The 19,278-nt window shown below is 42.8% G+C and overlaps 2 protein-coding genes across 4 annotated transcripts in view; one reads left to right on the top strand and one right to left on the bottom strand.

Annotated features, from left to right (window-relative positions):
• Positions 1-109: 109 nt before the first annotated feature.
• ANAPC16 (anaphase promoting complex subunit 16) lies at positions 110-19,263 on the bottom strand. Of its 3 annotated transcripts, XM_054521375.1 has the most exons (5): positions 19,100-19,263; positions 14,376-14,592; positions 10,632-10,800; positions 4,206-4,280; positions 815-1,644 (listed from the first exon to the last, which is right to left on the bottom strand). In XM_054521375.1, the coding sequence occupies exons 3-5, from the start codon at positions 10,771-10,773 to the stop codon at positions 1,529-1,531; spliced, it is 333 nt and encodes a 110-aa protein (XP_054377350.1). In that variant the 5' UTR covers positions 10,774-10,800; positions 14,376-14,592; positions 19,100-19,263; the 3' UTR covers positions 815-1,528.
• Positions 18,941-19,278, top strand: part of ASCC1 (activating signal cointegrator 1 complex subunit 1) — a 126,597-nt gene continuing 126,259 nt past the window's right edge. The window contains exon 1 of the mRNA XM_024254060.3: positions 18,941-19,031. The gene's annotated coding sequence lies outside the window, so the exon portion shown is untranslated. The remainder of the gene's footprint in view (positions 19,032-19,278) is intronic.

Genomic DNA, 19,278 nt, shown 5'->3' on the forward strand with positions numbered 1-19,278 from the left:
GGGATTATATTTACTTATAATTAAGCAACTCTAAGCAGATCAGGTGTAAAGTTATTAATAAGGAACCAGACAAATGTTGTCTAAGGCAAAATTTGCATACAATGTAATAAACGATTATACCAGTTGTTTACTGTGGAAAGTGGTGTCCCACGAAGGAAAACAGTACATCTCTTAGCCTTCCAGGTTTTCCCCTATCATGGTATAAAACTTACTTGAGGCCAGGCGCGGTGGCTCATGCCTGTAATCCCAGCACTTTGGAGGCCGAGGTTGGGGGGGATCTCTTGAGGCTAGGAGTTCAAGACCAACCTGGGCAACATAGCAAGACCTTGTCTCTTAAAAAAAAAATTGGCTGGGCGCAGTGGCTCATGCCTGTAATCCCAGCACTTTGGGAGGCTGAGACAGGTGGATCACCTGAGGTCAGAAGTTCAAGACCAGCCTGGTCAACATGGTGAAACCCCGTCTCTACTAAATATACAAAAAATTAGCTGGGTGTGGTGGCGGGTGCCTGTAATCCCAGCTACTTGGGAGGCTGAGGCAGGAGAATTGCTTGAAGCCGGGAGGCAGATGTTGCAGTGAGCCGAGATCGCGCCATTGCGCTACAGCCTGGGCAACAAGAGTGAAACTTCACCTCAAAAAAAACTAAATATCATTAAGATAAATTTATGTACTCCTATAAAGACAAATATCCCTTAAGTAAAGCCAGTCTACCATTTGTTTAGGAGAGAGAGTTTTTAGATTCCCTTCTTCTAAAAAGTAATTTGACCTCTTCACCTCATCCCAAATCCCTGAGATTTTGAAAGGATAATGCCACCAATTTGGAGCTCTTTCAAAGGATTTATTTGCTACAGAATTGCTTGAGTCCACCAATGAGAAGAACTCAGGATTTCTGGGTTTAAAAGGATTTTGCTTACTGCTTTATTTTTACAAGTGCTGCCATATCCGAAAAGCACTTCTTTTTGCCAGCACTTGGCATGTCTAGAAGAGGTTAGAAAAAGTTAGAATCTATAGAATTGATGTCTAAAAATAGGAAAAAAAAAATGAATATTTAAAAATTCCTCATTTGGATAGGTCCTGAGGTGAAATCACATTCATCTGCAAAATAACTTTTTTAGGTCAGAATGCTGTATTTTTAACCACAGATGCTGACCTTGACCTTGACTGGTAAATATTTCCAGGCACCATATGGATGACAGGACAGATGCCATTCAGTTGGCCAAATCTGATATATGCCCTACCCGGCTTGTGAAAATTTTTAAGTATCTCTTAACCCCAAACCTCCTGGTTCTCTGAAACCGACTGTCTTAATCTGATTCCCAATACTTTTAAAAACAAATAAACAAAATATTCCCTGAAAGATCACACATATAAGTATTTGTTGACTGTGAATAGATACAGAGAAACCAAGTACAAATGTGCATTAACAATTCAGCGATGTAGCTGTGGATCTCTGGATGGCTATGTAAGCTGTGAGAAAGTCCCCCACTGGCTTTGCACTTGCTGCACACCAGAGGTGACCATCCAGGCAGCATCAACCCGAAGAGGGGGTGAATCCCAGCAGCTGCTCGATGGGCTTAAACCGCCACTCGTCAGCCTCCAGCTCTTCTACCAAACCAGCTAGTTTTTCCATCCGAGCAACTTGCTGATCTGTAAAGAGTCAAGGAGAGAATATTATGTAACAACGTATTACCCATGAGACTGCCACCAGCCACCAAGATGATGACTGGTATAAAAATAATTTCTAGGCCGGGTGTGGTGGATCACGCCTGTAATCCCAGCACTTTGGGAGGCCGAGGCGGGCGGATCATGAGGTCAACAGATCGAGACCATCCTGGCCAATATGGTGAAACCCCGTCTCTATAAAAATACAAAAAAAATTAGGTGGACGTAGTGGCATGCGCCTGTAGTCCCATCTACTCGGGAGGCTGAGGCAGGAGAATCGCTTGAACCCTGGAGGCAGAGGTTGCAGTGAGCCGAGATCGTTCCACTGCATTCCAGCCTGGTGACAGAGTGAGACTCCATCTCAAAAAAAAAAAAAAAATTTCTAGATGGATTTTTTTTTTTCCCCTCAAGATTCTCTCTCTTTTTTTGGGGGGGGCAGGGGCGGAACAGAGTCTTGCTTTGTTGCCCAGGCTGCAGTGCAATGGTGCGATCTCAGCTCACTGCAACCTCTGCCTCCTGGGTTCAAGTGATTCTCCCGCCTCAGCCTCCTGAGTAGCTGGGACTACAGGCACCCACCATCGTGCCTGGCTAAGTTTTGTATTTTTGTAGAGACGGGGTTTTACCATGTTGGTCAGGCTAGTCTCGAACTCCTGACCTCAGGCGATCTGCCTGCCTTGGCCTCCCAAAGTGTTGGGATTATAGACATGAGCCACTGTGCCCAACCCTCAAAATTCTCATAATGGGGTCTTATTCTATGCTGTTGAGAAGGTTAATTTTTTTTTTCTTTCTTCATTTCTTTTTGAGACAGAGTTTCACTCTTATTGCCCAGGCTGGAGTGCAATGGTGTGATCTCAGCTCACTGCAACCTCTGTCTCCGGGGTCCAAGCGATTCTGCTGCCTCAACCTCCCGAGTAGCTGGAATTACAGGCATACGCCACCATGCCCGGCTAATTTTGTATTTTTAGTAGAGATGGGGTTTCTCCATGTTGGTCAGGCTGGTCTCGAACTCCCGACCTCAGGTGATCCGCCCGCCTCAGCCTCCCAAAGTGTTGGGATTATAGGCGTGAGCCACTGTGCCTGGCCTATTTTTTTTTTTTTTTAAGTCGGAAGTTTCTTCTAATGTTAAAAGAAGAAAGGCTGGGCGCAGTGGCTCATGCCTGTAATCCAAGCACTTTGGGATGCCAAGGCAGGCGGATCACAAGGTCAAGAGATCGAGACCATCCTGGCCAACATGGTAAAACCCCGTCTCTACTAAAAATACAAAAATTAGCTGGGCATGGTGGCGTGCACCTGTAGTCCCAGCTATTTGGGAGGCTGAGGAAGGAGAATCACTTGAACCCAGGAGGCAAAGGTTGCAGTGAGCCGCGATCATGCCATTGCACTCCAGCCCGGGTGACAGTGAGAGACTCCGTTTCAAAAAATAAAAAAGTCATTTTAAAATAAAATGATCACATTTTCAGGATGTGCCCTATTCTTTTTTTTTTTTCCAGAGACAGGGTCTCACTCTGTTACCAAGGCTGGAGTATGCCTCCTGGGCTGAAGCGATCGTCCCAACTCAGCCTCCCAAGTAGCTGGGACCGCAGGCATGCGCCACCATTCTCCACTAATTTTTGTATTTTCTTTTTTAGATATGGGGTTTCACCATGTTGCCCAGGTCAGTCTTGAACTCCTGGGCTCAAGCAGTCTTCCTGCTTCAGCCTCCCAAAGTGCTGGGATTAGAGGCATGAGCTACTGCACCCGGCCCGGATGTGCTCTGTTCCTAAAAAAAGTACTCATCCTCTATACCATAGTGATTTGTGGACTAAAATTCTAGGGTTAGAGGCAATTACAGCTTTTCCCCCTACATAATGTTTCAATGGAGAAATGCTCTGGTGGGGGAACACAGTTTGCTGATGCAGAAATGAAGTCCCGGTGAGGCCTAATGTAACAGAAAAGGTGTTATCAGGATGTTAGAGTATAGACAGACCAGGAGGTATTGTACAAATACTTGAAGATGATGATGGTAACCAGTGGAGGACAACAGTAAAAGGAGGTTTCAGACAGGAGAGGAAAAAGTAACACAAGAGGAGCAGGAAGCACTGACTCCCTGGAGGACCAACTTTGTTTGTTTTTCTTACTCTGTTGCCCAGGCTAGAGTGCAGTGGTGTGATTCCGGCTCATTGCAGCCTCAACCTCCCAGGCTCAAGTGATCTTCCCTCCTCAGCCTCCCAAGTAGCTGGGACTACAGGTGTGCGCCACCATGCTTGACTAATTTTTTCTTTGTAGAGATGCGGTTTCACCATGTTGGCCAGGCTGGTCTCAAACTCCTGACCTCAAGTGATCCACCCGCCTCAGCCTCCCAAAGTGCTGGGATTACAGACGTGAGCCACTGCACCCGGCCCCAACCTTAAGCCTCAATGTGGACATTATGACTAGATTAAGAATGTTCTTTAATTTAGGAAGTTCACTAAAATAGCCTTGTTGAGTTTGGGGGTTTTTGTCACAGCCTCATCCACCTCCTAGCAAATTTATTCTCACAGTCAAGTATGCAACACTCATGTGCTTACCATGTTTCACCTGTTTAAGCGTGGATGCCACTTGATAGCTAAAAACAGATTCGCAGAGGAATCTCTCAGAGCCATCTACAAACAAAAGGAGAAAAGGTTTTAATCTGCTCTAAGGGTTTTATGGCTTCTGATAAACCAAGTAAACTTGTCTGTTCTTTTCCCTGCTTGTACATTCAGGGTCTAGTTCTCAGTGTTTACAAAGACGGGTTCTGTTTCATTTAGAACTAAGACTGTTATAAAAGCTATTTATTCTATACCTAGAATATTAAAATAGTCCCTCTACTTAAGAGTTTAAAAATAGTGTTTAAAAAAACAAAAACAAGAAACCTCAGTCTGATGTCCTGGTCAACACTTCCCTCCTCCCAACCTGAGAGTTCCTTAATGTTCTCCTGTATGTCAAGCAAACACTGGCAGCTGACACATTTGGCCTTGTGGCTGTCTCCTGTAGTGTCAAAATATAAAGGTTCACCAAAACTCCAAATCATTTTCAGTCTAAAAAACAAAGCTGAGGAAAAAACAATTGTTGATTTTTAATATACCAAATTACATCACTCTGACAATCACAGAACACTGCTGGGAAATTTCATTCTGTGAACGCAAACTGTAACCTTGATTTTCCAACTGAACCCAAACACTGCAATTTGGATGACGATAAGAGTATGGTGCAAGTTCAGAACCTAGAATTGTACTGGTGCCAAGAACTGCCAACAAGAAGTGGCCAACTCAGTTGCCACAGCACTTGGAAGATGATCATGAAACATAAGCTAGTTTACGTTATTCCTTGTCAGGCGAGGGCTGATACAGCAAAACATATTCTCAAAAATTTACAGCTCACGTAGAAACATTTGATTTTTAAAAAGGTAGCAGAAACCATTTGGGGGATGTACCTGATTGCGAAAATCCTAAAACAAACGGGGAGAGAGGACACAGCTGTCCTTTTTCAGGCAGTACTTCATGTCAGCACTACTAGGCCTCAAGCATTCACCCATCAATCATGGGTTGTTGTGTTGGCCAGGTATTAGATGGCAAGGAGACAGGACTAACACATTCTGGCCTCATGCTGAGTTTCACACAAAGGAGATCTTATTTCAGAAGTCACAATAACCAATTTAAAAAAAAAAAAACAACTATAGATACTGTATCCAAAGAGTTTGAATATATAACCAAGAGGGCATCCTTCCAATATCTCTTCAAAATGATCCAAAAAAAAAAAAAGAGAAAAAGAAAAACATGAAAGTATAATTACTGGGATGTATACTTTTTGTATTCTTCAGAGAGAGTGTTACATTCTGTAAATTCAAACTCGTTCTCAAAAAAAAAAAGAGGTTTGAATGTCAGCAGTCATTATCCTATTCATATTCTTGCTTAAAAAGTCCAATTATAACTCATTTTATTTTAGAAAGAGGAAAGCATAGACAATTAGAGTTTACCTCCCAGGTGGTTTGATCCTGAATTTTAGGATTATACACAAGGCAGTGGGAATTATAGGCTATAAGGATCAGGCCAAGATGTATATGGAAGCTCCTGAAAGTGCCACCTCTCACTTACATTTAATCACAGGCACCATTAGGATAAAATGGTTAAGTTGTGATATTTGCATATTTTCCTTGGTAATGAACTTCAAAGCAAAAGGATATAAGCTAAACTTTCAAAAAGGCACCTCTGCATGTCACTCCACCACACTATATGCCTGTGGAACACACTTTTGCTGATTTGCAGCTCCCTATTAACCACAAAGTCCAGTTGCTTCTTAGCCACATCCTATTAGATGTGGTATCAGTACCAGTCTAAAGCCTGGAATTTCTCCAGAACGGAGTCAGCTGGGGGCAATCTCTTCCATTTAGAAACTGTAATCAAACCCTTTGTAACACAGCAGGTAGCAATACATCAGCTTTCCTCGTAAGGGACAAGCAAAGGTCATAAACAGGGAAAAGTTCAGTAAATTACCCAAATCTAACACCATAGCCAACTCCAATAAATAAGGATGGTAACAAATACATTAAAAAGAATATTACCTCACAGTAGGAAATTAGACAATGCCAGATAACTTAGACTTCAGTGGCTACAATGTCTCTAAAATACAGCCATTGATGGGCTGGAAGGCAGTTTCTAATGGCTCAGTAATAACTGGGTGAGGACAATTTTGGCCAAGGAGAGAAGAATGCTGAAAACTGCTTATGTGAGGTGTCTGTTATCAGAGAGCAGAGGCACAAAAAAGTTAACTCACAAGGTTAATTCACAAGGTTAACTACAGGTGATTTGGGTTTACTATCCTAGACTCACGAGGATATAACATCAAGTTGAACCTGTCGAGATTAAAAACAGCATCCATCCTTGATTCCTAACTGCTTTTGTTCCTTACTTTTGACAGGCAACCCTTCCTGCTCTATTTTCATATTCTTTTTTTTTTTTTTAACGGAGTCTCGCTCTGTCGCCCAGGCTGGGGGGCAGTGGCGTGATCTGGGCTCATTGCAACCTCTACCTCCTGGGTTCAAGCAATTCTCTCAGCCTCCTGAGTAGCTGGGACTACAGGCACACACCACGATGCTTTTTTTTTTTTTGTATTTTTAGTAGAGGCGGGTGTCACCATATTGGTTAGGCTGGTCTCAAACTCCTGACCTCAGGTGATCCGCCCACCTCAGCCTCCCAAAGTGCTGGGATTACAGGCGTGAGGCACCGCGCCTGGCCTCTATTTTCATATTCTATTAAACTATTATTGGTCAGGTACATGTGTGTTAGATTTATGGTATAATAGAATAGTATCACCTATAAACATGGTAGAAAATGCTTCCAAATCCAACATCCTTACATTTCAGAGTACTCTTTTCAATTTAATATTCTTGATTTGATCAAGAATATTAAATGGGTTTAGGGGCTGCCATCTCTACATTATTTTTCACAGTCTTTAAGTGTAATACTCTTTATATTCTTTTTAAGATTTTAGATTTTTAAAGATTATCTTAATCTTTTTAAGATTTAAGATTTTTAAGATTTAAGATTATTGGTAAAACTTGAAATCTAAGAAACACAATCAAAACTGTGCACTGTGTATTTATACTTAATATAAATGTATCCTACAACAGAGATCCAACACATTTCTCCATGAAGCATATTGAGATGGAATAAAAATGGATAGACCTATAACTCGTTAGAACATCAACATTCAGACTAATCTCAGAAGCCTTTCTTCTTCAATATCTCCACATAATTTGGTGTATACTGACAAAGAATGCTGATAGCTTTGAGACTGTGGAGGTACCTCCTGTATTAAATTCCTCTTATAGCTAGAATTTAAATGACTTTAATCTTAGAGCTCCATTGTTGAATACTGATTCTTCTGCTGCTATAAAACTCATTAAGCAATTTAAGTGTCTCCCATTTTTGATTTGTTTTGTGGGAAACTTCCTTAATACTAGGTCTCTGCTGCATATAAATGAAGTCATAATATAGTTTTAGCACCAAATATGGTAACAGGGCCCCAATTGTTCACTACTTCCAACCAGACTCAGTGATACTAACTTGAGTACTTAGTTAACACAATTAAAGAAAATAAAAAGGCAAAGAGAGAAGTACATATATCACTAATTACATATGCTACCTGGTCATCTACCTCACCACTAGTCATAACCCAAACCAATCCTAGGGAGCTCCATGGTCCCAGAGTCCCCCCGTGGTTTCCTGTCACAAATGATTTTGGGCTTAACCAGTAACTCTTTTTATTATTTCTGATTATTCATCACCCCCAAGGCCAACTATAGTTTCTTTCTTTTTTTTTTTTTTTTTTGAGACAAGGTCTCCATCACCCAGGCTTGAATGCAGTGATGCGATCACAGCTCACTGCAGCCTCCACCTCCCAGGCTCAGGTGAACCTCCCACCTCACCTTCCTAAGTGGCTGGGACTACAGCCACGTGCCACCACACCCAGCTAATTTTTGTATTTTTTCTAGAGACAGGATTTCGTCATGTTGCCCAGGCTGGTCTCAAACTCCTGGGTTCAAGCAATCTGCCTGCCTCAGCCTCCCAAAGTGCTGGGATTACAGGTGTGAGCCACTATGCCTGGCCTATAGTTTGTATCTTTCTCACAGATATTCCTAGATTAGTTTTAAAATATATTTGTGTAAATTTGAAATATTAAGGCCAGGCGCGGTGGTTCATGCCTGTAATCATAGCACTTTGGGAGGCTGAGGTGGGCAGATCACTTGAGGTCAGGAGTTCAAGCCCAGCCTGGGCAACATGGCGAAACCCTGTCTCTATTAAAAATATAAAAAAAATTAGCCAGGTGTGGTGGTAGGCACCTGTAATCCCAGCTGCTTGGGAGGCTGGGGCAGGAGAATCACTTGAACCCGGGAGGCAGAGGTTGTAGTGAGCCGAGATCGAGCCACTGCACTACAGCCTGGGCAACAGAGTGAGACTCTGTCTCAAAAAAAAAAAAAAAAATTGCAACACTTAAAGGAAAAAAGATCAATATACAATTAAGCACTAAAATGCTAGAATCAAGTAAATTTTGAATCCTTCATAGGTTATTCCCCAAAGCTTTTTGTCTTTTTTTTTTGAGACACAGTCTTGCTCTGTCACCAGCCTGGAGTACAGTGGCATGATACCTGCTCACTGCAACCTCTGCCTCCCAGATTCAAGTGATTCTCCTGCCTCAGCCTCCCGAGTAGCTGGACTACAGGCGCGCGCCACCACATCCAGCTAATTTTTTTGTATTTTTAGTAGAGATGGGGTTTCACCATGTTAGCCAAGATGGTCTCTATCTCCTGACCTTGTGATCTGACTGCCTTGGCCTCCCGAAGTGCTGGGATTACAGGCGTGAGCCACCACGCCTGGCCTCCCAATGCTTTTTAAAAATTTATTATTAATATTTTTTGAGACAGTCTCATTCTGTCACCCAGGCTGGAGTGCCGTGGCATGATCATGGCTCAATGCAAACTTGAACTCCTGGGCTCAAACAATTCTCATGCCTTGGCTTTCCAAAATGCTGAAATTTTAGGTTTGAGCCACCACTCCTGGTCCCAATGTTTTTCAAAATATGGAAGACTGCCTTCATGAGAAGGGCCTGGATGCTGGTAAAAAATGGACTCCTGAGCTACACCCTAGACTAATTCAGAAACTCTAAGGTGGGCCCAGAAATATGCATTTTATTTATTTATTTATATATATTTTTGAGACAGAGTCTTGCTCTGTCACCCAGGCTAGAGTGCAGTGGCACGATATTGGCTCACTGCAACCTCTGCCTTCTGGGTTCAAGTGATTCTCCTGCCTCAGCCTCCCAATTAGCTGGGATTACAGACACCCGCCACCATGCCCAGCTAGTTTTTGTATTTTTAGTAGAGACGGGGTTTCACCATGTTGGGCAGGCTGGTCTCGAACTCCTGACCTCAGGTGATCCACCCGCCTTGGCCTCCCAAAGTGCTGGGATTATAGGCATGAGCTACAGTGCCTGGCCAGAAATGTGCATTTTAAGTAACCTCTTCAGGTGATTTTTATGCTCTCTGATAAGAAGTATTAGTCTAGCTCTTCAAATGACATGCTTACAGCCTATACCCTGATCTTGGCCAGCCAGTCAGCCAATGATGCTGAACAAGATGGTGAATGATTTGATGCAAATCTGGCTCTGGTGCTAGAAGAACCACACAGCATCATGCTGCAGTGGGTCAGGAGTCATGTTCACACAAAAGGGCAATGTATTAGCTTTTATTCCCTCCTAGAACCTTTCTGACAGGGTAAATCTATCTGTAGATTAATCATCCTAGAAAAAAATACATCAAACCTACTACCATGGGAGGTAGACAGATGCCAGGATAAAGCAAACTGGAGTAGGAAGTCAAGAGAATTCCTGGATTCAGTGCTGACTCTGCCTTTTTTTTTGAGACAGAGTCTCATTCTGTCGCCCAGGCTGGAGTGCAGTGGCGTGATCTCGGCACATGGCAACTTCTACCTCCCAGGTTCAAGCGATTCTCCTGCCTCAGCCTACCCAGTAGCCGGGATTACAGGCGCCTACCACCATACCTGGCTAATTTTTGTATTTTTAGTAGAGATGGGGTTTCACCATGTTGGCCAGGCTGGTCTCAAACTCCTGGCCTCAAGTGATCCACCTGCCTCGGTCTCCCAAAGTGCTGGGATAATGGGGTGAGCCACCGTGCCCAGCCCTGACTCTGCCTTTAACCTGGTCAAATCACTTAACTTTTCTGGATCTAAATAACCCTAGATGACTTCATTGATTTCCAAAGTCCTTTTCAGCTCCAAAATTCTGATTCTGGAGCAAGATTTGTTTTTAAAGATATTATTTTGAGATAGGGACAAGAGATGAAATGTGGAGCTGAAATCAGGGCAAACTCATCTTTAATCCACTTAATAGCTTCTTTACAATTAATATGCATTGCAGGTCTGAATCCAATTATTCAGAAAGCAGCATGAGATCACCTTCTAACATCTCTCCAGCTCCTTTGGGGTAGGTGAAAAGGGCTTTCCGTGGTGGGGCAAGGTCTGAGACACTGAAACCAGATCCAGTGACAGAACTTCCACTGACCCCACCAGCTGAGGAGGATGATGATGAAGCAGCCATTTCCTCTCTAGCAGAATTCTTACTTCACTACAGAGAAAGAAAAACAGCAATTGGCAAGTTTATGGAAGTGAGAGTGACAACATTTCATTCTAGCTGCCGTAAGGGCAAGCATACAGTTTTGTAGAGAGTTAGCTCCCCTTTTTTCTATCCTTTCTACGTTCACAGTATTTTATTGATGTCTCAGGCCAAAATATCAGTCAGGTTTTGAACTGAAAATATGCTTAAGAATAGTATATCTACTTAAAACACGAATTCCTACCATTAGCAAACTGTTTATGTCAACTGAGATTGACTGTGGGTGATTTATGAGTTATGAAGGGGTGATATGGCAGTGCCAAGGCAGAAATTTCACTGAGGAAATAAGTTATATGAGGATAAAAGCATCACACTTCATAGGACAATTTGTCTTGGATACATCCTGATCAAGCCACAACAATAAATTATAATATTTTCCAAATAACATTCCAGAATAACACTGTGTTCTGTTCCCAGGGAAGGGGAACTAGTTAGGAAATACATATTGGCTTTCTCATTAAAAATTAACCTTTTGGCCAGGCACGGTGGCTCACACCTATAATCCCAGTACTTCGGGAGGCCGAGACGGATAGATCACCTGAGGTCAGGAGTTCAAGACCAGCCTGGCCAACATGGTGAAACCCTGTCTCTACTAAAAATACAAAAAAATTTAGCAGGGCGTGGTGGTGGGCGCCTCTCATCCCAGCTACTCGGGAGGCTGAGGCAAGAGAATCGTTTGAACCCGGGAGGCGGAGGTTGCAGTGAGCCTGGGCGACAGAGCGGGACTCTCAAAAAAAAAAAAAAATTAATCTTTTGATCTAAATGTAATACCCAAACTTATCACTTGGTGGCATCCCAAAACTGGAACAAAAAGTTCAGGAAACAATCTTGGAAATCATGGCCTATGATGAACAGAGCACCTGTGAGTGTTTAATCCTATTTCATATTAAAAAATGCAAATGTTAACGAGAAAACTGTACTGAATACATGACACCTTACAAAGGTTCAAAACAAAACACTCCCTTTGACACAGAAGCTTACACGACTTTAACAAAAATTCTAAAAAGTGTATATGGTATTTTCTTTCTTTCCTTTTTTAATTTTTTGAGACGGAGTCTCGCTCTTGTCGCCCACGCAAGAGTGCAGTGGCACGATATCGGCTCACTGCAACCTCTGCCTCCTAGTTTCAAGCGATTCTCCTGTCAGCCTCCCGAGTAGCTGGAATTACAGGCATGAGCCACTGTGCCCAGCTAATTTTTGTATTTTTAGTAGGCACAGGGTTTCACCACGTTGGCCATGCTGGTCTCAAACTCCTGACCTCAGGTGATCTGCCTGCCTTGGCCTCCCAAAGTGCTGGGATTACAGGCATGAGCCACTGCGCCTGGCCTCTTTCCTTTTTTTTTTTTTTTAAATAGAGACAAGGTCTTGCTATGTTGCCCAGTCTGGTATGTATGTATGTATTTATTTACGGAGTCTCGCTCTGTCGGCAGGCTGGAGTGCAGTGGTGCGATCTCTGCTCACTGCAACCTCTGCCTCCCAGGTTCAAGCGATTCTCCTGCCTCAGCCTCCTGAGTAGCTGGGACTACAGGTGCGTGCCACCACGTGCAGCTAATTTTTATATTTTTAGTTGAGACAGGGTTTCACCATGTTGGCCAGGATGATCTCCATCTCTTGACCTCGTGATCTGCCTGCCTCGGCCTCCCAAAATGCTGGGATTACAGACATGAGCCATCATGCCTGGCCAGTCTGGTCTTTAACTCCTGGTCTCAAGTGATTCTCCCACCTTGGTCTCCCAAAGTCTCACTGTGCTCAGCCCTCTAACAAGTGTATTTAGTACTTTTTAAAGAAAAAATGGCCGGGTGCGGTGGCTCACACCTGTAATCCCAGCACTTTGGGAGGCCGAGGCGGGTGGATCACGAGGTCAGGAGTTCGAGACCAGCCTGGTCAACATGGTGAAATCCAATCTCTACTGAAAATACAAAAATTAGCTGGGCATGGTGGTGTGTGCCTGTAATCCCAGCTACTCAAGAGGCTGAGGCAGGAGAATTGCTTGAACCCGGGAGATGGTGGTTGCAGTAAGCCAAGACTGCACCATTGCACTCCAGCCTGGGCAAAAGAGTGAGACTCTGTCTCAAAAAAAAAAAAAAAAAAAAAAAAAAATTAGCTGGGTGTGGTGGTGGGAGCCTGTAGTCTCAGCTACTCAGGAGACTGAGGCAGGAGAATCACTTGAACCTGAACCTGGGAGGCGGAGGTTGCAGTGAGCTGAGATCATTTCATTGCACTCCAGTCTGGGTGACAGAGCCAGACTCCGTTTCAAAAAAAAGAAAAGAAAAAATGGTCTAGTGCCATGCTGTCTAATAGAACTTTCTGCCATGATGGAAATGTTCCAGTGTTCTATTTCTGCACTGCACAATATGGTTGCCAGTAGCTTCATGTTGCATCTATAAACTGGTGTGACTGAAGAACTGTATTTTAAATTTTATTTAATAGTAATTAAAATTTAAGTAGCCACATGTGGCTATTGGCTGTTGTAATGGATAAAGTTCTAGTATTTAGATTAAAAATAACTTTATATTGAATTATACACTTTAAAATGGCAAATGGTTGATTTTATGTTATGTGAATTTTAGCCCGATTAAAAGAAAGGACTTCAAAAAGGATTGTAGGCTGGTGGCTAATGCCTGTAATGCCAGCACTTTGGGAGGCCGAGGTGGGCAGATCACCTGAAGTCAGGAGTTCAAGACCAGCCTGGTAAACATGGCGAAACTCTATCTCTATTAAAATACAAAAATGAGCTGGGCGTGGTGGCAGGCGCCTGTAATCCCAGCTACTTGGGAGGCTAAGGCAGGAGAATAGCTTGAACTCGGGAGGTGGAGGTTGCAGTGAGCTGAGATAGCACCATTGCACTCCAGCTTGGGCAATAAGAGCGAAACTCCATCTGTGGAGGGGTGGAAAAGGATTGTAAAATGAATTTCCCTCTATAATGGTCAGAGAGAATTTTAGCTGAGTTTTTTTTTTTTTTTTTTGACCAGTCACGTGAAGCAGTGGGAGTGGAAAAGGAACAAAGAAATCTGTAACTGGTGGTGATCAGTTAGTGTAAACACCACTTCACCTAGACCAGCCTGAGTATTTTTCTTTTGGGTTTTTTTTTTTTTGCTAGTTGCAAAATGAACATATTTATTATAAAAAAGTTGAAACATATTTGTTTTTTGAGGCAGGCTCTCGCTCTGTCACCCAGGCTGAAGTGCAGCAGCGTGATCATGCTATTGCAGCCTCAATCTCCTGGGCTCAAGCAATCCTCCAACCTCTCAACCTCCCAAGTCGCTGGGACCTGACCTCAGGTGCATGCCACCATGCCCAGCTAATTTTTTTTACTTTCAGTAGAGACAACTTCTCACCATGTTGCCCCTACGCTGGTATGGAACTCCTGGGCTCAAGCAGTTCTCCCACCCTGGCCTCCCAAAGTGTTGGGATTACAGGTGTTAGCCACCATGCCTGGCTGAAACTTATGTTTTCTTTCCTTTTCTTTTTTGAGACGGAGTTTCCCTCTTGTTGCCCAGGCTGGAAATGGCGCGATCTTGGCTCACCGCAACCTCTGCCTCCCAGATTCAAGCGATTCTCCTGCTTCAGCCTCCCGAGGAGCTGGGATTACACGCATGCACCACCATGCCTGGCTAGTTTTGTATTTTTAGTAGAGATGGGATTTCTCCATGTTGGTCAGGCTGGTCTTGAACTCCCGACCTCAGGTGATCCACCTGCCTTGGCCTCCCAAAGTGCTGGGATTACAGGTGTGAGCCACTGCACCTGGCCATGTTTTTTGAAAATAGAAAAAAGTGAGGAAATGAAATACAAATATAAATTTATATACATAAAATCCAGATTCCTAGTAAGGAAAATGATATAGTATGTCTTGAAATACTGGCTGTTCTGTTTGCTTAATTTTGTCATCACAAAATTTAAGGCTGTTAGAGAAGCAGAGGTTGTTTTCTGATTTCATTACATGTCTATAAGTAACACTGATTAATAGTGAAGTGGGGTATGGGAACGGTAAAACAACTATTATAACTAGACTGTCAGCAAAAATGCAAATTGATTAATGACATTTTATTTTTTATTTTTTTTGGAGACAGAGTCTCGCTACGTTTCCCAGGCTGGAATGCAGTGGCACTATCCTGGCTAACTCCAGCCTTGACCTCCTAGGTACAAGTTAACCTCTCACCTCAGTCTCCCGAGTAGCTGGGACTACAGGCACGTGCCAGAACATCTCACTAATTTTGTTTATTTTTTGTAGAGATGAAGTCTCACTATGTTGCTCAGGAGGGTCTCCAATTCCTGGGCTCAAGTGATCCTCCCACCTCAGCCTCCCAAAGTGCTGGGATTACAGGCCTGAGCCACTGTGCTCAGCTGACATTTTCAATCTTGTTATTAGATCACTCTTCCTTTTTTCTCTGAGCTCTGATAACTTTCCAAATTGTATTCATATCGACAGAGGCAACAACTTTGAGAGTTAGATTAATATCCAATCTTCCGGACTACACTGGGTCACAATATAGCCTGACAAGTTTTTGAATTGTTTTTGAACTTAAGCAGTAAGGGATCAGGTCCAAATCTCTAAGTGAATTCCTGGTGGGATTCAAATAAAGTATACAGACAACTTAGCCACCTTTTGGAGAGCGGCTCAGTCTTTATTTCCCATCAGTTCAGAGTAGAACCCACGGTGAACTGTTTATATATCTCACCTAAGATTTAAAACTCTAATCTATTTTACCTACACCCTGATAAATGCTCTATTTAGTTGCAAATGCTTTATACTTTATATTTTGAAGTCAGGTGCTGAGCAAAGCACCCAAGCAACTGCCAGAGGACAGCTTCAAAAGGTAGCCACAGTGTGACTTCTAAGCTGAATATAATCAAACGAATTCCCTTTCATCCTGTTTTCTTCCAAACTCTCAGAACTACTATCGTTCCATACACAAAACAGCCAGGGTTGAAAACTGGAGCACAGAATTAGCACAAAGCTAACTTTAAATAAGCAGTTTTCTGCTGAGGTGGAAGGATATACCTAAGTAATTTCTAGCTCTAAAGATTTAAGTTAAATTTTGAATGCTACCAGCAAGTGGTAAATGAGAGTAAAGCAAAACTAATAAACCCTAGATGGTAACTGCTCTCAGGGCAGGCATTAACTGATCACCAGAACCAAACATAACACCTGGCCTATAGTAAGGCAGTAGCTGTTCACTTCAGTAAATGTTTGCTGAGTGAATTAAATATTTCACAGAAACCACAGATTCCTTAAAGGTCATCTAACCCAACTTCCCCATTTTATACATGAAAAAATAAAACTGAGGTGTAGAGACAATTTTGGCTTATCTGCTGTGACATTTTGAAGCAATGGCTTGTTGGCATGTCATTTGTCATGTGCAAGGTAAAGCAGCATAATGGTTAAGATTATGAAGCCTCTCTGAGTTCTGGTTTTGCTACTTACTTGCTGCATGACTGTGGACAAATCATTTAACCCATTTATGCCTAGTGTTCCATTACTGGAACGCTAAGCATGTGGGAGTTATTTATATCCTACTGCTCAAGGTCATTGCCAAGGTCTGATGGCAAAAATGTAAAAAACTGCAACCTCCGACATATATATATACATACATATATATGTGTATATATGTATGTATACATGTGTGTGTATGTATATATGTATATATGTGTATATATATATGTATGTATATATGTGTATATATACATATATGTATGTATATATGTGTATATATACATATATGTATGTATATATGTGTATATATACATATATGTATGTATATATGTGTATATATACATATATGTGTGTATATATACATATATGTGTGTATATATACATATATGTATGTATATGTGTATATATACATATATGTATGTATATGTGTATATATACATATATGTATGTATATGTGTATATACATATATGTATGTATATGTGTATATATGTGTATATATGTATATATGTGTATGTATATATACACATATGTATATATACGTATGTGTATGTATATATACACATATGTATATATACGTGTGTATATATGCGTATATATGTATATATACGCATATATATACACACGTATATATACGCATATATATACACACGTATATATACGCATATATATACACACGTATATATACGTATATATACACACATACGTATATATACGTATATATATATACACACACATACGTATATATACGTATATATATATATATACACACACATATGTATATATACGTGTGTGTATATATATAATTATTTTTTTTTTGAGACGGAGTTTCACTCTTGTTGCCTGGGCTGGAGTGCAATGGCACGATCTTGGCTCACTGCAACCTCCGCCTCCCTCTCCGGGATCTTTTTGTTCCTTAGTTGTCTTATCTGCAAAATGGGAAACAGGTTGAGTACCCTTCATCCGAAATGCTTGGGACTTGGAAGTATTTTGGATTTCGGATTTTTTTTCGGGTTTTGGGATATTTGCATTATACTTAATGATTACGCCTCTCAAATCCGAAAATCTAAAATTCAAAATGCTCCAATTAGCATTTCCTTTGACCATCCTGTCAGTGCCCAAAAAGTTTTAAATTTTGGAGGATTTTGGATTTCTGGACTAAGTATACTCAACCTGTAATAACAGCACCTACCTCACACAGGGGTGACAAAGATTAGTTAATACACGTAAAACACTTGGAACAGTTACAGGCTTAGTAAACACTTCATAAATCTTGGCTATTCAAAATTATTAACGGAGAGTTACTACTGAGTCTTTTTTCCTATGCAGATCCCAGTTTTTCATACTTACTATGAAAAAACCTCATGGAAAAAGTATTAATTCTCTCCATCTAACACAGAGTCAGCAAGCTCCCAGAGGAGAAAGAATCTGTTCAGGAGGAGGCCCAATACCTTCTATTAAGCACTTTATACTTTCATTTCTTTTTTTTTTGAGACGGATTCTCGCTCTGTCGCCCAGGCTGAAGTGCAGTGGCGCAATCTCGGCTCACTGCAAGCTCTGCCTCCTGGGTTCACGCCATTCTCCCGCCTCAGCCTCCCGAGTAGCTGGGACTACAGGCGCCCGCCACCACACTCAGCTAATTTTTTGTATTTTTTAGGAGAGACGGGGTTTCACCGTGTTAGCCAGGATGGTCTCGATCTCCTGACCTCGTGATCCGCCCGCCTCGGCCTCCCAAAGTGCTAGGATTACAGACGTGAGCCACCGTGCCCGGCCTACACTTTCATTTTAAGGTTCATGATCTTAAGAAACACCCTGCCACCTTCGAAAAGTCTTTCTACCCTCAATGCCGAGCACAGAACCTGCGGCAGTGTTTCCACTGTGCTTCCAGTCCCGAGCATTTCGGATGAATGAATGATGAACAAATGACAGAACGCAGGGCGAGCAGCTCAGCAAAGGTCATGCAGGAGATAGAGAAGTGCGGTGTCATGAGTATTGGATCATTATGGATTTTCTTCTTTTTCATTGTGGAGATCTATTCGCACAACTCTATCTTCAACCAGTTTGCCAGGCCCACCGGAGGTGCCCAGTAAAATTTTGTCAAACAAATACTGATGATGAAGTATCCTGGGACTTGGCCCTGTCAGGGAAGTTGGGGCTGACAGTGGAGATCCTCACAGGAGAGTAACGATGCTTTGTGGACACAGATTGCTGTGTCCGAGCTAAGATGCTTAAACATTTACTTCATGTACGGCAGGGATGGCCTCGCATTCATATATTTATGAATATAAATTCCTTTCCTTTCTAACAGATATATGCCTATTTTCTTAAAAAGAGTAATTCCTTAAAAGTTCCTACCCTAGTACAAAGACGAATTATTACAAGCAATCATTAAATTCCATCATCAACAAATCGTTCCACTTCAAAACAGCTGGATTACAACCCAAACCAAATAGATGCTGCAGCTGTAACTGGGGAAGGGGAGGAACGGGGCGGGGGGGCGTGGAGAAAAAGTGGCCAGAGAGGGGAGCGCTCAGAACACTAGCGGCTCCCAAGCTAACTCCTAGCCACTTTTCCCACCCAGCTGGGTCCCCAGGAAACGACGCCATCGGCGCTCTTCCACTGCGCAGGCGCCAGCCCTCGGCCCGCATGCGCACTCAGTCCAACCCGGCCTGGGGAAATTTCCTTTCGCACGTCTGCTACAGCAGTCTCCTGTTTCTCCTTCTACCTTCTCCATTTTTCTAGTCCCTGCAGGTAGGATCCTGGGGGTTAACTCCCTTTTCACCAAGCTCCCGAGGGCCCTTGATCCCTCAGCCTCTTACCTCAGCGGCTTTAGCACTTTCCCCTACAGCCCCGCCCCCAGGACCAGCCCGAGTGGCCGCGCTCACCACGACGAGGACGGCGGCGTGCTCGCGCCCCCACAGAGGGGGCCGGCGGCGAAGGCGGCGTGCGCGCGCCCGTGCTGTGGTGGGCGTGGCCGGGGCGGAGACGCGAGGAGGGG

Source organism: Pongo abelii, chromosome 8 (assembly GCF_028885655.2).
Source record: "Pongo abelii isolate AG06213 chromosome 8, NHGRI_mPonAbe1-v2.0_pri, whole genome shotgun sequence".
In the NCBI taxonomy this organism is placed as follows: Eukaryota; Metazoa; Chordata; class Mammalia; order Primates; family Hominidae; genus Pongo; species Pongo abelii.

What these genes read in the sequence shown, in the direction of transcription:
- ANAPC16 (XM_054521375.1), bottom strand. Translation starts at nt 10,773, where the DNA reads ATGGCTGCTTCATCATCATCCTCCTCAGCTGGTGGGGTCAGTGGAAGT. An exon ending in AGCTGGAGAGATGTTAGAAG is followed by an intron (nt 4,281 to 10,631) that starts GTGATCTCATGC and finishes TTTTGTTTGTAG; the next exon opens with ATGGCTCTGAGAGATTCCTC. An exon ending in GCTTAAACAGGTGAAACATG is followed by an intron (nt 1,645 to 4,205) that starts GTAAGCACATGA and finishes GACTCTTTACAG; the next exon opens with ATCAGCAAGTTGCTCGGATG.